Source organism: Homalodisca vitripennis, chromosome 4 (genome assembly GCF_021130785.1).
Source record: "Homalodisca vitripennis isolate AUS2020 chromosome 4, UT_GWSS_2.1, whole genome shotgun sequence".
NCBI classification, from domain to species: domain Eukaryota; kingdom Metazoa; phylum Arthropoda; class Insecta; order Hemiptera; family Cicadellidae; genus Homalodisca; species Homalodisca vitripennis.
The window spans coordinates 167,227,567-167,250,444 of record NC_060210.1 but is presented as its reverse complement, the minus strand read 5'-3'; the positions used below and the strand labels follow the sequence as shown (position 1 = coordinate 167,250,444).

The 22,878-nt window shown below is 31.8% G+C and overlaps 1 protein-coding gene across 1 annotated transcript in view; it reads left to right on the top strand.

The window, feature by feature from the left end:
• Positions 1-18,836, top strand: part of LOC124360566 (GTPase-activating protein and VPS9 domain-containing protein 1) — a 50,647-nt gene extending 31,811 nt beyond the window's left edge. The window contains exons 10-18 of the mRNA XM_046814291.1: positions 1,287-1,432; positions 2,715-2,838; positions 4,196-4,348; positions 7,222-7,380; positions 10,195-10,322; positions 10,595-10,704; positions 13,226-13,302; positions 17,350-17,517; positions 18,514-18,836. Coding sequence (XP_046670247.1) covers positions 1,287-1,432; positions 2,715-2,838; positions 4,196-4,348; positions 7,222-7,380; positions 10,195-10,322; positions 10,595-10,704; positions 13,226-13,302; positions 17,350-17,517; positions 18,514-18,833 — 1,385 coding nt within the window. The 3' untranslated portion in view covers positions 18,834-18,836. The remainder of the gene's footprint in view (positions 1-1,286; positions 1,433-2,714; positions 2,839-4,195; positions 4,349-7,221; positions 7,381-10,194; positions 10,323-10,594; positions 10,705-13,225; positions 13,303-17,349; positions 17,518-18,513) is intronic.
• The last annotated feature ends 4,042 nt before the right edge of the window (positions 18,837-22,878 follow it).

Here is a 22,878-nt window from a genome sequence, read left to right as displayed (position 1 = left end):
AAAGGGGCTTACAGAAATGACAAAAATTGCACATCACTGTTAGTTCGAAAACCATCTTATGAATTGAGATGAAGTCAACATACATTAGGAACCATTCTTTAAAAGGAAATTCATCGAGGCTTCATTAATTTAGAAGAAAAGCCGGATCAGTCAAACATCAATAAAAATAGGCTGCTTTTGTTGCAAATTCTAAAAAATGGACTAACAAGGAAACCTAAAGTATTAAACAGATTAGAGATTTATAAACCACTGCAGAGCCAGTGTGGTTTTGAGAAGTTCTTCTAGAATGAACCAATAATAAGAAAAAGGTCCCTTCCTGTTTTCTCTCTTTTTGCCGCCATCTTGTTTCTGTCGTTACGATCACCATTTACTTTTGGCCTCTGGTCAGTTCTCTGTGATTGGTCGGTAAGTGCAGACCTCTTGTGACCTGAATTATTTAGTTCAATTTTAGTAGGAATTTTGTTTAAGTTCATGGTATAGAGTTAGTGTGCATGAAATTGACACACAACATGATTGTTGTGATTCCAAAATTATGCGTCAATCAATCAATCAAATTTGATAAAAGATAATATTCTTCCTAAGAAAAATATTTCACTTTTTTTTCGAGGTATCACTTAAAAATACACAAGATAAAACAATATTATAACTTTTATCCTGCGGATTATATGTTACAAAAAATTCATCAAACTAATACCTATTTACCAGGTACTCTTTTAAACTGGTTTGAAATTACTTAAAATTATTCTAATTTTTTATATTACTAGGGAGTTGATTTAATGAGGGATTTAATTTGTGCGTATGATGGCTTTTTTGGGAACAGTTCCATCCTGTGACAGGAAAAAACATGCTTATTCCTTCTTCTGGTGTTATAGTGATGAGTTGAACCAGGAATATACTGTTGCTAATCTTTTTATAAGAAACACTGTTTTACAACACTTTAGTATGGTTTGTTTATTTTAACCTAGATTGTAGTTATGTGTTAGGTTAGTTATTCACCTGAGGAAGAGATCAGATTGCAGGTCTTGAAACGTAGTGTTATTTTTTTTTTATCAATGAACAATGGAGAATTTCTGGAAAAAATCCTGTTTCCATCACAATCGTTCCATTGTCAAAAACAGAAATACACATAATTTTGTATATCAAACTGAAGATATTGATAGAGGTTTTATATCTTACTTTTTATTACAGTTCCTTAGTTTTAAACATCGGCATAGCATTTGTTTTTAGTCTCTAGGGCCCTTGCAGTAGCAATTAGATAATTAATAAATATATTACCATATTTTTAGGTTTGAAAGGTCGCAACAGTTTGAACATGGCTCCTGAGAGCACTAGTGAGGGGCTGGATGAAGAAGAAAGGTCAGCCAAGCCTGTGTTGGTCATACCTTTGGAGATCAATACAGAACCTGCCGTGGGACTTCTTTCTGAACAAAAGGTAAGAAAATTATTTCACAGTCCCCATCCAATGAGACCACCCATGTAAATTATAATCCAATAATTTCTGTATTGTAACATGTATTTGGCAGTCAATTATTTAGTGGTCGATATTGTATCCATACACCAATTTTGTCCTTTGAAAAAGGCATACAGTACAATATTTATTATACTGTTAACTTTATACAACGTTGGGTAAAATACAACCAATTTGGTTTTATATGGAATTTAATCATATTCTTATTTTATAGATTGCCAAATATACCAAAAATATGTTGAAAATATAATTAAATAAAAGTAAACAGTAAACAAATCTAAAACTTTGATTGATTTTAAATTCAAAGAATTATATTCAGTATAGATGTTATACTTTAAATGCTTACTTAACCATAACACTTATTTGAAGAATTGTACATTTCTGTAAGGGTTTGCTGTACATAAATTTATTAATAACAAGAAGTATTTAAAAATCTTTAATTACTTAAACACTTTTTCCAGACTGGCAACTTGAATGCCTTCAAAATAAAAGCATACCGCTAAAACACACGGCTATACTACACACTCTGGCCCAGCGTTCATCTTGTGGTGCGCAGGCAGTACACAAACTATCAGAAAGTTAACAATAGAAATAAATTATTCTTAAGAAAAAATTTTATTTAATTGTTTTAGTTTTTTTTTACGCCAACATAACATACACATTCTGTATAATGAAAAATGTCATGTTCAAAATAATTAATATTTATCATTTGATTTTGTTAGAAATATAAAATAGAAAATACAATAATAGAAAACTAAAGTGGAATTACAAACTGCTAATATGAATGATTAGTTTTTATTCACAAAAATGCATGAACATTAATATAGAAAATACTAACTGCAAGCAAAATGTTATTTACAAAAGTACAATAGTTAGGTTATTTATTTAGGTTTTTTCAAATACAAAGTACAACTAAAACATGACATGCTTTAGCAGTCGATAATTTGTGTACTGCCGATCAGCCTATAATTAATGGCATGGTGGGTCTCTGCAGATTGTCGAATTCCAGTGATTGATTCACAAATCCCAGTCTTTTTTTTAGTGGATTTGAGATTTAGGGTACACAACACATAACTAATTCCCACCCACCTATTTCGGGAGTTGTAATTTAAAAACTAACAATAACAACTTCAGATTATTTTTTCACTATTTCTCGAAGGATATTATTGAAAATATATTACTGTCCAAAAATTAAGGGGTTACTTTATTTCCAAGCTCCAGGCTTATATAATGTCTCTTGTTGTAGGTTCTTGCAGCTGACATCATACCTGGTGATTGTGACCTGTTGGTAACAAACCCAGAAGCAGAACACACTGAGAGTCAAGAGAAACGGACAAGATTTTCCCTGTCTCACGATGATGGTTCTATTGGTAAGCCTTATTATTTGATGTTTTTGTTATAATCTTGGTCTTTTAGTATGTCAATGAACTAATAAAACTTAAAATAATCAAAATTCTTGTAAGGATATTGGCAAGCATTACATTTTCCTGTGCTATCCATATCATAAATAAGAGGTTCTTAACATTACATGTAACCTAGGGGGGTTTTACAATTAATTATATTATGATTATTTAGAACAGAGTACACATCAAACAAGACGATGGATAATAGTTCACTCTTGAATGAGCACATAATTGTGTAAAAAGTCAAATTATTTTGATGTCAATGTCTATCATGTTTTACTGATGGTTTTCGATGACCATTGGCTTCCTAGCCAGAACACTGAAGTCCACTGGATGTCTTCCTTGGGTAGAAGAGTGATTGGTTGGCTGGAACGGGATGAGCATCCAAACATCTCTTTAGATCGATCGCCTGGAGTAGGATGGAACTTGAGCTTTGAATAGCAAGAAATATGCCCAAGACTAACACAATAAGATCAGAATCAGAATCAGAATCAGAGAGACTAACACAATAAGATCTTGGAGACACAGAGAGATATAGTACAATAAACACAATACTATGGGCTGTGTGTGAAGAAGATGGCTGGGCAGAAGCAGTTGGTGTGACGGCTTTCAGTGGTATATTTACAGAGACTGAGGAACAACTAGGGTGATATCTCCATTGTCTTTTACTATCCTGAGGCAACTTCATATTCTGTTTCAATGTGAGACAAAAATAGTAAAATTTAGGTGTGAAACTAGTTGTTACCAAACAGAAGTTGAAAATAGAATTCTTCATAAAATATATGGTGCATTGTCTAAAGGAGACAATTTTGACTGAAGTACATGGCTCTGGGGCTTGTACTGAGGTCTAGAGTAAAGAGGAGAAGATGTACTGTGGGCAGGGGATAGTTCAGGAAATCAGTTTCACAAGTCTAGCAGTTTTACATATAAGAGTGTTATCAAATTTAGAATGGGTTGGTAATTCTGGGTTTTATATATATACTTAATTAATATCAGTGCATAAATAATTTCAAGATATTCTGAAATGAAACATTAGGCTAGTGATAATCAATAACAGTTTAAAATTTGGATGATAAATTTATGTAAATAAAATAGTGACAGGATATCCAGTAAAGGATTATATGTATATTACAATTATTTTTATGTTGGGAGGTAATTGTTTCTAAACTGTGACAACAACAAAAAATTACGATAAATACATAAAGCTAGTGGTAATCAAAATGTATTAAAACATGACATTCATTAAAGTTTACAAACAAGCTAAATGTTCCTGCTGCTATTACTAGAAGACCAGAACAATAATCTTTCATATCTGTTTGAACAGGTAACACCAGTGATAATCTAGAAGCTGTATCGGAGGCAGCATCTAATCATAGTGTGGCGTCATCCTTGGAGCTAGAACCAGAGGACCAGAATGATAACCTCTCAGACATGGTGTCAGCCAATGTTTCTGGGAGAGGATCTCCTAACATTTCAGGTGAGATATTGAGTACACTGACTTTGTCTGATATGGATTGATTTATTTTATTTCATTATCTGGTTTATAAAAAGTATATAACCCAAACTTAATTTGTAAAATCATTTTTGAGGTAAAAGGAAGATATTCCCTTCCTCCCTAATCGTTTTGACCTACAACTCCTTCTTCCCTAAAATGTAGATCTCAATTATATCATACTCAGTTTTATTTAAATGTCATCTGCAAAATTAAAACTAACCTTGAAGCTAATTGCATTTAAGTGTGACAAAAAACTCTTAAGTTTATATCTTATATAATGTGACCCATGTGTATTTTGAACATTATACATCGACAAGATAAATTTTAATTTAATAGAGTAGTAAAAGTTTTTGAAGTTATAATAAAAAGGTAGAAGAAAATGTTGTACAAAATTCCTTTACTTCTTAAGGTACAAATACAAAGAAAGCAATGCAATGCGAGTCTATGTGAAACTATGGAACAAATGTTAACATAGAAAGCTAAGAAAGACAATAGTGGTGCATAAAGTTGTAAAAACACAAAATCTGGATGTACTTTTTACATTTTTTTAGTTTTGAAAGATAAATATTATAGCTAGTTTCAATTTAAGGCATCAAATTAATTTGTTTCAATCCTTGTTTGCTCAACACTTCATTAAAACATGTTATATAAAGCTCATAAACTTAAAATATCCTCATTTTGGGTATTTAATAAATGACCATCGAGTAAATGTACAATTTATATTTACCTTCCCACTGGATATTCACCCAGCCCACATCACTAAATATATGTAAACAAAACAGATTACAGTAAGTAATTCTCTAATTGAATCAATGTGGTCATTTATGTCTCCTGATATTCCCAAAACACATGAATCTACCTTGGTAGGTTCATCCTTAGGCAATAATCCATTATTAGGCCAGTCTACACCCTGCCAACAGTCTCCTGCTTGCCGTAATAATTATTTAAGCTATACTGTTTATACGAGATCTGTCGAATAAATATACAAACTTGTGCAATCTAGCAGCCATGACGTGGACTATAGTCCCGCCCAGTCGTCAGTGCTTGATGGATCGTCAAACTGTGTGTATAATGCTAGTTATGTTAGTTTCTGTTGTCCTTGTTTTTACTGTTTGTCAAAATGGAAATTGACAAAATCACGGAACAACGAATCAATATCAAGTTTCTGCTGAAGTGCGGTATAAGTTATCAAAAAATTACTGAAATGTTGACGGCTGTTTAAAGTGATAATGCTCTGAAGAAAATAATCTTTTTTCAAGTGGATTAAGCATTTCAAAGATGGTCGACAATACGCCATGTATGATGTAAGGCCAGGACGACCTTCTACCACCTGTCTTGATGACAACATTGATCATGTGCGGTCCCTTGTCCTTACCAATCGTTGAAAAACTGTCCGAATGATAGCTGATGAACTGAATCTAGGAAAATCAACAGTGAACACTATTTTAACGTAATATATCAGTTATAAAAAGTGTTCAAATATCGTACCCAAGCTGCTGAAAACAGATCAAAAGTTGGAAAGAGTTGAATTTGTTACGGACTGGAAAAATTCACTTGAATGTGATGCTGGATTTCTTAATAGGGTAATCACTGGTAATGAATCATGGTTTTACGAGTTTGACATTGAACTAAAATCGCAAAGCAAGGAGTGGAAAGCAAAGGATGAACCTCGAATCAAAAAATCGAGAAAAAGCCAATTTAAAATCAAAGTCATGTTTCTGGTATTTTTGTATTTTTTATGTCAAAGGTTTTTTATGTCAAATCATCATAAATTTCTTCCTGAAGGACGAACAGTAAATGATAAGTTCTACCTCACAGTTCTTAAACTTGTGAAAGACATGCAACCAAATTTGACTCAAGGCTATGTATGGATGCATCCATCACCATGACTATGCACTTGCATATTCAGCATTGATTGTTCACCAGTTTCTGGTAATAAATTCCTCGTACTAGATACTTCCCATGACCCTGACAATTATACCACTTGCTATACATCACCTGTATCAGTAACCATTATGGTAAGTTAATATCATAGTATACCATGTAACAAAACTTTTTACAATAAAACTGTATGATGGTTGCTAAAAAATCCATTTTACGATCTTTCAGATTTATTTCAGATAGTATTCAAAATATAAATTTCTAGACTGAATAATAATAATTTAAAAAAAAATATTATTATTATTATTGTCTATGTAGAAATGAATTTATATGCATAATTTAAAATTTCTACATGAAATCTGAGAATAGTTTGACTACATGACGTGTTACAATGTCATATGTCAGTTTCATATGTTAACCTTTAAAGAGCCGAAGAAAATTTGGCCTGGGTTCAAATAGCATGCATTTTGAGAATTTTTACAGATATATACGTATAATGCACCTCATATTATTAGACAAAACAAAGATACAAGAATATCACTGGTTATTGATTTATTTTCGACATGACCATACTTCCCGAAGATCATAAACCAATACATTTAGGTATTCCTACACACTCACAGCATCTTTGTGTATTGTCTTATCCATGAGACCAATGTAAAATGTTAGCCAATGCTAAAACCAAATCCCATGGAGTGACCTAGTACAGTCATTTAACTCGATGTTGTCAGTATAGGATGGAATCTTCATGCAAAGTCTATAGGTCAGTTCATTCTTGAAATATTGTGTCAACAGACAAGACAGGTGTTCAATGTTTTTCTAGCCCCTCCAGTGATAAGTTTTACTAACGCTCAGCCAGCTATGCATGATAAATTTAATTGATCAATAGAGTAGTAGTGGAGTTTATAAATGAGATTTATATATGTTGGCCAGAAGTTATTAATTGGTTTTTAAAAATTGGATTCGTTTGTAAGGTCGAGACACCCCGTCTTCTCAAATGACTGAAGGTGATGGAGGAGGAGATGAGCCAAGACAACCTCTTGAGTTTGTTCCTCCACCTACTACAACCAAGCAGAGCAGATTTGATATTGACGATAAATTTGGAAAGTTTCAGATTAAAAAACTCATGGAAGGTATTAACCTATTTCTATATAATTGTGCTATCAATGTTTTATGCAAATATAATGTTTTAATAATAATATAATAATAAATTTATAACAGTAGCTATTAATATAGTTTAGGAGCTGAGAGCCCATTGAATTGTGTAAGTACACAACCACGATCTTCATGAAATCTATAAAGGAACTTTTCCATAAGAAAGTTGTCAGTCATCAGCTGCACTAATTATGGTGGGGTGTCAAAAGAAGAGGTTAAATTATATAGTTTTTTCCAATTATTATACTTTCTAGTTTGACATTCGTAAAACAAATTGTCAGACTTGTAAATATAAGTTAAAACATCAGCTAACCTTGTGGAGACCAACTATTTGGTTGAAAATTATTGCAACTTTTAGACATTATATTTTTAGCTAAGAGTGATTTAACATTTATTTACAAATCTGGTGATTTTTTTATGTGTGTCAAGCATAAAAATATGTCCAGAAAAAATAGATTGTTTAATATTTTAAATAATTTTAACGTCTTCAATATCCAAAACTAGTGTGGCTGATGGCTGATACCTTTCTCTGGGGAAACATCTCTATCCATTTCATGAAAAACTAGATTGTGTGGCTATACAATACAAATTTGTTGTTGGCTTCTTGAGTATTATAATAATATACCACATCTTAGGTTTTTTAAGACAAATTTAGGCTATGGTTTGATTTTGTGTGTGAATTCCTCTTTTGTTAGCCACGTTTTACTGCTTCAAAAAATGAATCCGTACAATGTATTTGGGATAGCAGCCCTGTGAGATATCGTTGCCCTCTTTACACTTTTGTTGCTTCATTACACTTAACATTTTAACTTAAACTTAAGTTCAACTGTGATAAATCTGAGGACATATTTTCAATTCTTTGGTTTACATAAAAAAACTAAATAATTTGTCATCAGAGAAAATATACACAGTTTATTGGGTATATGTTCTAACATTGTATATGTACATGTTAGATAAATAAAATCGATGCCACAAGTCAGTAGTGTCAATACACAGATACATCTGATCTGCATTATGCTGATTACTAAAATATGTTTTTGTTGTACGGTACTTTGTGTACGAAAAGGCATAGTTAACCAATTCTGTTTTTGAACTTCAATAAACTTAGGTTTGTTTAATTTTGTGCTCCCAGTAGATAGCATATATGTGTATGTATATATATATATATATATATATATATATACTTTTATTGAAATTGTATATGTATTACATATACATTATACATTATATATATATATTATATATATATATATATATATATATATATATATATATATATACGGGGTGTACATAAAGTCCTGCACGGGTATAATATTTTCTAAACGATAACATATAAATAAACAAGATATGGTACATCAATACTACACCTAAAAATCTACTTTTTGAAGGAACTATCAGTTTTCTGTAATATCATGGGGACGTCCCGCAAGGAGTCAGAAGGAAATCTTAAATAGGAGCATAGGTCAATATTGACATCATTTTAAAGGACTTATCTAGCAGAGTTTAATGCCGCAAACCGCACTCAAAAAGATTGATCCAGTACAAAATGGCGGCTGTTAAAAGATTTTACTTGGTTACATTTTATTAGTAGCCATAACCCCAGTAAAGCAAAACTGCAACCAAACGAATACTGCAGCTAACTACTACATTATGCTTGTCAGTTGTACAGAAGTGAATTATGACATTAGTTATCCTCAAGGGTTACAAATTTGGTCCTAATATATTGATAACGGGGAAAACCTGATAACAGTAACAATTAGAAATCTCAGCGACCTATGACGATCGGAAACACTTCCTGTTTTCATAAAGTGTTGAACAGTTCTCCCTACAGTTGTTCTAGAAATTGGCTGCCTCTCGTGAAAGTAGTCATTAAATAAATGGCATGCTTCCTCGTGTGATCGTCTGTTATTTCCCCAACCAACCATCATAAGAAGTGTTATACGTTTACGTTCGTCAAGCGACATAGTGTAGTTGAAGAACTACAAGCAATATGACAAACTCTTTTGTACTAAAGCACACTGATAAAATGGATGGACAGCACTACTAAAACAAGAAAACTAGAATAGACTGGCTAATAGGAAAGTCCTAACTGCGACCCAAAGATAAGAGATTTCTAATTGTTACTCTTATCAGGTTTTCCCCGTTATCAATATATTAGGACCAAATTTGTAACCCTTGAGGATAACTAATGTCATAATTCACTTCTGTACAACTGACAAGCATAATGTAGTAGTTAGCTGCAGTATTCGTTTGGTTGCAGTTTTGCTTTACTGGGGTTATGGCTACTAATAAAATGTAACCAAGTAAAATCTTTTAACAGCCGTCATTTTGTACTGGATCAATCTTTTTGAGTGCGGTTTGCGGCATTAAACTCTGCTAGATAAGTCCTTTAAAATGATGTCCATATTGACCTATGCTCCTATTTAAAATTTCCTTCTGACTCCTTGCGGGACGTCCCCATGATATTACAGAAAACTGATAGTTCCTTCAAAAAGTAGATTTATAGGTGTAGTATTGATGTACCAAATCTTGTTTATTTATCTGTTATCGTTCAGAAAATATTATACCCGTGCAGGACTTTATGTACACCCTGTATATATATATATATATATAGTGTTAATAATATATTTTGCTCTTGCAAGCTGAAAAAAAATCACAAAACAGGCAGTAGTTCAAAGAAACTTTTCATGCCGTAGGTACTATGATCACCAGTATTACAAAACTTGGTTTGGCTCCAAAAATATTTGTAAGCCAAGGAATTTATTTGAAATATTAATGTGCTCTTTGTAAAGGTGCTGATGAGACAATCTCACTTGTCAGTGATACCTGGAGCACAGATGTCCTGGCTAGTGACAGTGAGACAATAGAACAGTTACCAGCCGCTTCTGAGCCCCTGGTGCAGCCTCTGCCGGGACCACAGGTAATCGTGTTTAATTACTAATCTCATTTTCTAATATTTTTTAAACTTTGAAAGTATTTAAAAAATCTAAAATAAAATGTAAAATATGGTATTATGGTAAATTAATCAAATTCACAGCACAGTGAAACACCAAAATTAACGCCATTGATATTCTATTCCCATCATAGTATGTAAACCATTTCTGTGTGTGGGGATATTGTATTTTAAAAGGATCATTTTATAATATAGAGTCAGAAAGTAATTTTTTCATTTATAAATAAAAATTGTTTCAGGTGGTGGATATGTCAGAAACGGCCAGTGAAGCTTGGAGCACTGATGTGGTAGCATCTGACTCTGAACGGCTTACAGAGGTCGATACTGACGATACAGCAAGTGTGGCCAGGTCAGTATACCATTGGGCTGCAAATATAACTTACTTGTAGGCTAATAAAAGTAATAAAAACACTTGTTTTTCAGTTCAATTCAAAATTTCTTTATTTATAATATATACATGTACATATATTGAATAGTGTCATATTGCACATTTATCAATACAGTAAATTCAAATTACAATGTATGCCTCCTTACAACTAGTGTCTTTAAAATATCATTAGACTTCTAGTGGTTAAAACAGAGTATCAATATTAAGTGAGCTCTTTTATTAAACATGTCTTTAATAGACTTTTGAATTTCTATGTTGTATGTTAACCCTTTGTTGAGTGCCAAGTATTTATTGACTGGGAATACTGGAAAGTGCCAGGTATTTTTCTAGTGAGTGTACCTAAAAGTGCCAGCCCTTTTGAAGGCATTTTGCAAGGTTTTAGTAAAAAATTCACAGTTCGATTATTTAATAAGCTATCAACATGATTCTTTTTTTTATTTTTATCTGAAAACTCTGTTTAATTAACATAAAATAACAAAGTTACCATAACACTAAATTTAGGAATACCAAAAATGGACTTACCTAAAAAAATTTAAAAAATTTTTTTAAATTTCATTTTTCAACCAAATTATTATGACCAAAAAAATTCATATCCTTTTCTTAGTCCCTATCACTGGAAATCGTATGCAATTGTCTGTAAATCTTGAAAAATTTATATTATTATCTTCAATAATGAGTAAGTTATACAACTTTTAAGAAACTATTGTCACATTGTTTCCGGTAGCTATGGTAACCAAAAATATTTATATGTGAGTTTCATAATTTAAAATTTAATCGGAAATGTACTATAACAATTAATTTGAAAAGAACGATTCTTCACACACATTTTAATATGATATTATTTAAAAATATTAAAGGTTAAAATTTTTAGTGACTTTTTCCCGAACGTCCGGTAAAATCCGACGTCGGCACTTTTCAGCCAACTTTTGTCGTCCGGTAAAATCGGAAGTTGGCACTCAAAGGGTTAAGGAGCAAATGTTATAAAACAGCCCCAATGTAAGGGCTTCTTGACATAAAATTCAAGATTTTTTTGAAAACATAGTTTTTATTTTTTGTGTTATTTTTATAGTTTTATCCTAGCTTTAAAATTTCTTCAAAGTTCTCTGTTAGACACAGAACAGTTTAAAACACATCGAGGCTGTATTATATCATTATATTTAGTGAGGGAAAATGTTCTTGATCTGAGTCAGTGAAATCTAGGTGTAAAATTATTCAAATTGCTTGTTTTTGAATTCTTGTAATTCAGTCCATATTTTTATTTGAGGTTGTTCTATTATACCAAAAGCAGCATGTATTCTAATTAAATAGATTTTAGCCTTTCTAAACTGCAATGAGACATTTTTCTAAGAACATGCAGACGAGATGATACTCATAACAATGCCATTTTAACATTATCTAACTAATTTAGGTGTTGATCTATGGGTAAACTTAGGAACTTAGAAGTACGGGACTGTAATATTATTTGGTTATCGAACTAAATTATCAAATTCATGCTGTAGCGTGAATGTAATAAAATTTGTTTCATTTATGTTATTATTTTCTGTTACGTTTAGAAAGTGATTAAATGAAATATTTGTAATGGAAACAATGTATTAAAATGTGAAAAGGGTATGAATAAAGGATATTATGAACATCAGAGACCAAAAGATAATTGTATAGCTATCTTGCCAACATGTTTTTGGAACTCTTGTGTGGTTAAAAAAACTTTTTATTAGTTTTAAATAGTAAAACATAGACAGTAGACACTGCATATGGAACAATATAGGCCGATGTGTTGATTAAAAATATATATGCTCTATAGCACTTGATTTATTCAAAACTTTGTAAACTTTACTAGGATATAGCTTGTAAATGAGTAAGTGCAATAGAAAATTACAAAGTATAAAAACGTTTATTATTTTGTTTATATCCAAATTTACAAAAAAACATAGGATTATTCTATAATAAATTTTACATTGCCATATTAGGAAATTTTGGCCAAATTATAAATTCATATTTTTAATTCTCACTACAAAGTAGGTGAAGTCCCCCATTTAAACGTTCATGACAATTTATTTGTCTATGAAATACCAATGGTGACACATTTTATATGGACATCCTTTTTAGTTAAATTGAACTACTACTACTCACACATTAGTGAACAGTACTGCTATAAATACAATTCACTAATCTTGTAATACAATCTTATTCAAGGGGAAAATCTTAATATAAAAACAATCAATGTTCCAAATATGTCAATTTTAATCTATTTGTCCTCTATGGCTGTTACTTAGATTAAATTTTCTTGATACCGTTTTCCACACTTCTGAATATTTAATAAATACTTAATATAAAACAATTGAACATCAACACAATACCTTGAAGACTTGTTTACAAAATAGATTATTCTGTTTTGTAACATTGGGTTTATTCAACAAATAATATGAGATGTATAAAAAGTTCGTAGTTTACTTATATGGTAAATAAATACTTGTAATTTTAGGTCAGACGATACAGCACGTTCTGAAGTAGAAAGTAGAGGTGAATCAGAGATGGCTGAAGAAACGCCTCCTGTTTCAGGTAAGTTTGTTTTTTTTTAAACAAAATGTGTTTTAAAGGATCTTTTCTGCCAAAGATCAGGTATTGTAGGTCAGATGAGACCTATTCTGAAGTAGAAAATAGAGGTAAATCAGAGATGGCTGAGGAAACGCCTCCTGTTTCAGGTAAGTTTGTTTTTTTAAAACAAAATGTGTTTTAAAGGATCTTTTCTGCCAAAGATCAGGTATTGTAGGTCAGATGAGACATATTCTGAAGTAGAAAATAGAGGTGAATCAGAGATGGCTGAGGAAACACCTCCTGTTTCAGGTAAGTTTGTTTTTTTAAAACAAAATGTGTTTTAAAGGATCTTTTCTGCCAAAGATCAGGTATTGTAGGTCAGATGAGGCATATTCTGAAGTAGAAAGTAGAGGTGAATCAGAGATGGCTGAAGAAACGCCTCCTGTTTCAGGTAAGTTTGTTTTTTTAAAACAAAATGTGTTTTAAAGGATCTTTTCTGCCAAAGATCAGGTATTGTAGGTCAGATGAGGCATATTCTGAAATAGAAAGTGGAGTTGAATCAGAACTTTGGCTGAAGAAAACTATCCCTTTTTCTGTAGTTGTAAACATCCAGTAATACGGTAATATACTTTTTTCTTTAGCACTTTTTTGGTAAGTATGCATTGTTGATATAACTTATTAAAACCCCATATGAGGTTAGTGGTAGCCAAGTATAAACATGATTTGACGTGTTAATTTCTTCATTGATATTAATTTCCTCATTGGCAATAATTATTTAAATTTTAATTACGATTCTCCCTTACACTAGTTCTGATATCTTAAAGAATTATTAAACTATTTGTATCTTTCTATGCAACTATTGTTTTACTGATATTGTATTATTTTCACAGTTTTGATATTACTTTATTCTTTTTTTACTACTAAGACGGCAGGTTCAAATTAACATTCAATGTAAATGTCGAGTTAAGCTCCAGTTCACCTTCTAATTAGTCCAGCATCTGGGAACTGTCGCTATCACATACTTGATTCCTAAAATCTGGAGTTATGTTCACCTGAAGAAATTAAAAACAAGTTAGTGATGAAGAAGCTCAAAATGAATTCATTACATTGTTTTGGTATCAGAGACACTTAGCCCTTTTAAGGCCGGCAGCGGTAATAGGCACCCATGGTCAAAGGCCAACTGTTTAATAGTGACATGTCTGTTCAAGGCCAGGGTGTTTCACAGCTGATGAGCATAGTTTTAGAATAATATTCATAGGAACGTTATTTTTTATCACAAACCAATATTTTTTAATATATTTATTTAAAATTAAATTATCTTTTAAGAAAAAAATATGTTTACCCCCAAACATTGCAAAAGAAAATTAAAACTTAAAAAAGTATTTTGGATTTTGTATTTTTTATGTTTTAGGAGATTTTAAAAATATTCAACTATTATAGAATCCTTTTAAACATATATATTTTCAAACTACAGCTAATTATGAGTAAAATTACAAATTTTGAAGTGCCTACATTGATGTGACATTAAGTTGTAGAACATAAAATAAAATTCACCTATGTTAATTTTGGTCTAAATTAAAGAAATACCACTACTGGCTATGCTGTTTATCAGAGCATTTTCACTTATCAGTGATCTCTCCCGGCGCCTTTTACTCATCTTAACTTTAAAACTCACAATATAATATAATACTGATTAAAATATATTTAGTTTTTAGCCATAAACAACAAACATAACCATAAACTAGACGTCCAAACAAGTACGACAACACAGAGTGCTAGTGTCAAACCAGCTGTCTGTTACATCATCTAAATGCATAGATATAAAATATAAACATTGACAAAAGCGGCAGTGTTTGAGGTTATTTATGAAGCCCATATATCCCTCTACACAGGTATATCATGTTTTGTGGCATTTGGAAAAGGAAACGAGCCAGTAAACGGGAAAAATGGATGGGTGCCTATTACGGCCGTCGGCCGCGAGCTCAATTCTGGCCGCGGTGGCCTATTACGGCCGCCGGCCTTAAAAGGGTTGAATACCAAGGTCACATTGAATCAACCCTTCCCACTATAGCTACGTTATGTGTAGAAAACTTGGTACCATGCTTAGAGATCGTGTCTATCACATCGTAGTGTACTCAATTATGCACCTGTGAGACAATGAGAAGATTCTTCACCTAGATTACACTATATTTTGTGGTCTAGGTGTCTCTGATGTCAAACTATGTAATGAGTTCATTTTGAGCTTTTTCATCACTAACTTCTTTTTATCTCTTAAGACGAACATGACTCCAGATTTCAGGAGTCAAGTCTGTGATATTGTCAGATCCCAGATGATGCACTAAGAGGAAGATGAACTGGAGCTTAACACAACATTCATAGTGAATCAATCCTTCTACCATAGCTACCTTATGTGTCAGCATTCAACTTGATAATTTAGGTGATAGTGAATAAGCTTAATCATTTTTCAAAGAAAAGCATATTATAGGGAATTTAACCCTTTTAGTGCTATAGCGTCTACGTCGTAGACGCTGCGTTTATGTCGAAAAGTGCTAGCGTCTACGTCGTAGACGCAGCGTATTTTTATATATATTGGTTCAGTTTATGCAAGTTACTGGCTGCAAACGATGACAGTTCATCCAAAAGCCATAGAGTAACGATATTTGTATATTTATTTGCCGACGACCAGCTGTTTATACGTCATTGACGTGAAATAAAAAGGTCAGTTCGGACGTTTACGTTGCGAGCGAACTGACGCTGTGCTTTGTTTACTCTGTTTTTTCTGATTTTATCCATTAAATTGTGTTATAATTGTGAAATACTACTTCATTAGTATTCCAAATCATTGCATTACTTCATTTTTCATTTGTGTTTTCCGTGTGTGTTATATTTTACTAAGTTACAATGTTTAATAAGAACATTGCAGGTTATGATTAGTTACTTCACCTTTTTTATAGTTTTATTACTGAATAAAACAATTATTAAGGTAAAAATGTGTTAACTGTGTTTGAATTTCTTCTTTTATAAATTATAATAAAGTTAGTAAAGCATTTATGCTAATAATAGTAAGTGTATTACTTTATTTCTTGAGCATTTCAAACATTAGGCCTATATGTAGGGCAAACTTTGGCGCGGACAAGTTATTATATTTTTAATCCACACTTCTTATTTGTTGTGTAAAAATAAAATCAAATATATGTAATTTGTTTAGTTTTAGTTGCTCTTTCCGATGGTAGCCTCAGAAAAATAATATAAAATTGTTTACATAATAAAATTGTATGCCAAAGTGAAAAAGAATTATAAAAGACATTTATATTATAAAGAAAATTTTTTTATAACAATCCAAATATGTACAAATGTATTTTTTTGTATTTATTTCGGTTTATTGTTTAATTATCTTCAATACAAAAAAAATTTAATAAGATATGACCTCAAATAAGGAAATAGTAAAGAATTTACTAAAACTCTGCATATATGCACTAAAATGCATAGCACTCTTGGGTATGGCAATGTGCCAGACCCCTTAGCACTAAAAGGGTTAATAGTCTTTACGATAACATATAATAAATAACAGTTTTGTTTAAATAGAGTTGTTAAAATAATAAAATGTGAAAGCATTCTTCTGCGGCAGCGCAGCCGGTGAATTCTGCCCGATAGCGCCAGAAGCATGTCACAGCAATTCAACCAGGGCATGGTTAATAACAAATACCAATGATAGTTTGTATTATTTTGTATTTAATGCTACCTTAATCTGATATCACTTTGAAACTCAGGTTTTATATTGTCCATTAAAACATTGTGATTACTTAAATTTATAAAAAAATTGTATTATTTGTTTTTTACAATAACTTTACTATGTTAATTGGCAGAGATCTTGAATTTTTGAGTCTTCTGACCATGGCTTAGCACTGATAAAGTAGGTACGGGAAGCCAGTTAACATGACTTGGCACAGTATTAATAAATGACAAATACACAATTCCAAGGAGCACTTTAGTACAATAGTAGTGTTTAATAAAAAATATGTTAACTTTGGCTGGCCAAGCCATACATTATTTTGAATCATTATTGTTCAGCATCCAGGCCCATGAGAGAAGATAGCAGAGTTGTTCCAATATCACCAACAAAAGTAGAAGTTCCACTCCATCCAGTGTGGAACGTTACTGGGAAGGGTGGAGGCAAAGCCGATTACAGACGCCGGACTGTTGAATATGTTGACTCGAACATGAGAGATTTTAAACAAGGTTAGTTTTCCAATCAATTTTTTAAATATATAAATCTATCGCTCTGTAATAAAATTTAAATTTACATTTATGGTTTTAAAATAACTATAACATTAATTGGTTTTATAACATGAATATCTTAAAATTGTTTTAATAGCTGCAATGTATTGCAGTATACACTAAGAACATATGAATGTCTTTCTTTGTTGTAAACATAATTTCAATTTGATACATTTGTAATGTAAAGAATCAACAAAATATTAAAAATAAATTAGATATGTCAGAAGTATGTAGATTTTAATGGTACTTAGTAAAGAAGTTATAGTGCAGTTGAACTGCTATTAGAAAATATAATACAATTTTTTTAATTATCTTAATAAAATGATAAAAATATGTATATTTAACACATTAGAGTCTGACCTTCTATATAATAGCCTAGTCTGGCCAATTTCACTGATATTTGGATTTTTGTTATTTTATCCCTATAATACCACCTTTATAGCCAAATAAAACTTGATTTCAACAGATTGTTATAATATAATTATTTAGTTATTGAAACATCTACACAAATTTAAAACACAGTTCACCCAAGTTTTTTACACAAACCTTTTCTTGGTGTGATATTGATTAAAACAGTTCAATGTTGTAGGAAACTAAACAATTCAATACAAGGTTTCATTCAATATCTTGAATAAAAAAATAATAGATAAGTACCTTTAATGTTATCAATAGTGAACTCGGGATCTTCATCAGAATCTAAAACCACATCAGTGTCCAAATCTAATTCTAAAGCAGCTATAATCTCACTATCTTCCGTACTTTCACGTGAATTCTTCATTGTTGTCACTTGTGGGAATTGATAGACAGGAAAACCCCATGCTCAAAATGCTCAAGCACCATCTGCAGAACTAAACAGTAGCGCTTGAGCTGGACGCAATCATACTGTTCAATGTGTTTAAAGTAAATTATTAATGAAGCAAGCAGAAATTGGAATTCCATTTCTACTGTATGTTGCAGGACCACCAACAGAAGATACTCGTGCAGGAGTTTCATCTGAGAAGCCTCCAGATCTAAAACCTGCTCTGGTGGGCTCCACTCATGCAATAGTGCATGCTCTAGGGCCGCCCGTTTCCTCTCCTCTGCACACATTTCAGACAAGTTCTGTTCGAAATGTTAATCAGACACCTTCAGTTCACAACAAGAGTGTGCAGCTCAAATCTCTCCAGGCCTCTAGTCAGGAGGTGAGTACTAAATCATATACAGACAGGATTTTTCCGGAAATTGCCATAATTTCATTGTTACAAAATTCAATAACACTACATTTTGAGGACACATAAGTCAGGAATTACAACAACCACGTTGTGCGTTAACTCCATGCAAACCAACTTATTGTGCTTTTTGTTAAGTTGCTCTGTATGGAGTTGACACACACAACATGGTTGTTGTGTATTCTTGAGTATATTGAACTAACAGTTGCCCATGGCTTTGCACGCAATTTTGTAGGTTTTGTCCCCGCATCATGAGTACTTCTGGTTTAAGTGATCAATATTTCCAGTGTTAAAATTGAGTTTGCCTTCTTCCCATGACCAAGAAAATATGTTAAAAAGCGTATATTTATGGTCATTTTAATTTATGTACTTCAGAGTTAGTATTTTTTGTTCCAATGCTGATTTTGCCTCTTTTCTGATCAAGAAAATACTGAAATAATGAGTAATAAAAATTACTTTATGATGGTCATTATTGCTCATATTTATAAACTGAATTATGGACGATTTATAATTTTTTTAGGCTGAGGTGTCTTGCAAACCACAACAAAACTATAAAAAGACACATGCTACAAATACTATAAAGTGGTCTAACACTCAAGCTTTAAGTTCAACCAGAAATTTATTTTAAAGACAAATATACATCATAACTTAGCACCTTCGAATATGTGGGGGGGGGGGGGGGTGGGGGGGGGGGGGGGTGGGGGGGGGGGGGGGTGGGGGGGGGGGGGGGTGGGGGGGGGGGGGGGTGGGGGGGGGGGGGGGTGAAATGTTACTGGTGACATTTCCAAAAGCTTGTATCTGATCTATTCTTCAGATGTCAAAATCATCTTTCTGCATAAGGTTTGCTTGCCACATAAAACATAACAATATTGAAGACATGATGATCAAAGTGATCTGAAATTCATATGAAGAGGGATGATGCCTAATATAATACATTGTGAAGAGTTTTTCAAAATAAAATTTTCTTGGAAGAGAACTGAAGTTTATGGAGGTGGAGGGGTGAGGTTGGGTCGGCTGGACTGCAAAACATTACTGTAACATATATCACTTTAAGTATTGCCAACATAATGAAATGAATGATTTCATAAAGGGGCAACTGAATAAAACAAATTACATTTAGCATTGTATTAATAATACCCATGTAAAATAAACTAATTAAAAGAGGCCCATATGTTAACGTTCCTTTGCGCAGTAACTTTTTCAAATATCCAACAGGGGCTGAAATGTCAGTTGAATAACCAATAGGGATCTTCCTAAATTGTTTCCTAGATCCATTTTGTAAGCCTTGTTCTTAATATATAAAGCTCATTAAGAAGAGTGTTGTGGGAAGCCGTGAAACAGCCAAACTGACAGCGGTGAAGTGGGAACAGCTAATCCTAAGTGCGTTTGAGGTGTGAGATAGCTATAATAGTGCTACACAAGTTACTCATAACAACATGCTTCTGACACCCTTAGTGAATGTGATTAGAACTGCACAATTTTGTTTCTTTTCTAAACATAAAGCACAAAATTAGTTCCGAATCTAGCCACCTAGGGATGGCAGAGACAAGTTAAGCAAACAAAAAGAAGTAGATTGCAGTACGAAGAGTTCACCAGCTTGCATAGTATAAATATTAAAAATGCATATAATGGTATCATTTTACTGCAAGTATGACTTGTAATGTAGCATACGTGACCTTTACAGTAAATAACTGTTCAGGAATTAAAGGCTTGAACTAACTCAAGGAATAATTTATAATTTATTCAGTCCAATCGGAATACTGTTTATAGCAACAGCTTAAGTTTTATTTTGGTAGTTATTGGCTCAAAGTTCTAACATATGGAAAAATTACAACTGAGAAGATGCCTTACCCATGACTGTCAAACAGCTAGCCGGACACAACCCAGTACCGCAGTGTCTCGTGCAGAATGTGCAATCAGAGAACCTGTCCTGGCAGGTTGATTGCCTCTGCAAGCTGTAAGTTGTAAAAAGGCCCACCAATTTCATTTTCCTTTTTGGCTCCAAGCATTCCTTTCTGTAAACCAAATGGACATTAAAAGGGAATAACTAAACATTACATTAATAAAATGAATATTTGAAAAGTTAAAATTGTCTTAAAATAATGCCTTTTATTAATAGTTCTGCAATAGGGAATATAAGCTGAATTAAAAAAATAAATCAAAAGTTAAATTTGAATTGTTAATATTTACTGATAACTTTATTTATTAATTACAGAATTCTACTTTGGTGTGATTGTGACCCTTATGAAAGATGTGGTTAAATACTACATAGTAGAACAAGAATGTTAGGTCACTGATATGAACATTTGGAATCAGTTTCCTGATTATAAGATTATTTTCCAATACAAAATTTGAAATGAAAAATTATCATTATGAATTATTTTATTCAATTAAATTTTTTCCAAGTCTTCTACAAACATTAAGTCTCATCATTATCTCAAAACAAAAAAAATGGTCTATTGATGAACATAAGTGAATATATCAAATAAAATACAGTACAATTGTAATAACACTAAAGACTTAAACAATTTGATTTGATAAAATAATATGAACATCTTACAATAGTCTACAAATGCTAAAAGTATTCCCTTATAAAAAATATACAGAAAACAAGTTTGGCATATGTTTATATGGTATATAAGACCAAAACAATACATTAAGTTTATTAACAACAATTCCACCCCACCCTTAATTTGGGTATGAAACCCTGAGAATCCTCAAATTTTCGTGTTTTTAAGCGTAGTTGTATTCATTTAGTAATTTATAAATACTGAATATATTTTAATGTTATGAATAAATAATTTAAAAAATATAAACAGTATTATGGAACAGCCAACCGTAAAAATCATCTGTACCATTGTTCAACAGGTATATGGACAGGTCCTCATATTGATCAAACATATATGGCTTTGAAGAACAATTGTTATAATATGTACTGATGGTTTACATAATACATCCACGTTGTTGAATACAATAACTTTTTATAAATATAGAATTTAATATTTTAAGTAAAAAAACTTATTCATGTCCAGCTGACCAGAACAGATGATTTATAACAACAGAGATTTCCAAATCGTAAACAAACAAACATTTTAAATAGTTCGCTTGAGGATGTTGATTTCTAGAAACTTAAAAAGTTCATTTTGGGTCTTATTAAATATCTAAATAAACATATTTTTACTTGCACAATAAGTAAGGTATATTATTAAAAAGTTAAAAGATTCAGTGGCTCATAAACACGCATGTACGATGACATAACTGTGAGTGTCACCAATATGTTACATGGTTTTATGTCTCTAAAATTAGCTATGATTCGAAATGTAATTTACAGTAGAAGACCAAATTAACAGTACTGTATCAAAATAAATGTAATTTTCAAATAGGGCACAAAAATTTACCTACTCTGTAAGATACAAAAAACACAACACAAAAATGCCAAACAAACCAAAATAGCTTTGTGAACCAAGAACCATTAGAACCTTCTCAACCCAAACCTACCATTTCCTATCTTCATGTTTTGCTACCGTATGTTAGTAGGTTATATATTTGTGCACATTTATAGTGGTGTTTAGTACTGTTAATACACACAGTCTAGGGCAAATCTTATTATTTTGATATTTGTAACTATTGTTTTGATATATAAATGTTTTGACTTTCATGATCATTTGTCTTGCTGACACAATTGTTCAATGTCAGTCACGTTGGGTAATATTACAAGGAAAATAAAAAAAAATCTGAATAATTATTATAAATTTCTACTATCTTCCTAAACTCTTGCTTTTTTAAGTATGCTTTCTACTTTCTTGCCACATAATAATTGAAATTATTTTAATTTACTTTTAAGAAAAGATTATTTAAAATATTAAAATTAGTTTGATTTGGTTTATGGCCTCTACATTGGATATAATTGTAAAAAATTCAACAAATATTAGATGCACTAAATATAGATTCAAATTTGGACTTTTTTGGAATATAGAAATAGTCTTTTGTATATAATAGTGTTTGATGTAGCCCTTTAAATTTATCGAAATACAACATAATTCTACAACTTTGGTAAACACTTGGTGAAATACCTTAAATTACAAATAGAGGGAATTCCAATCAGGCCACTTGT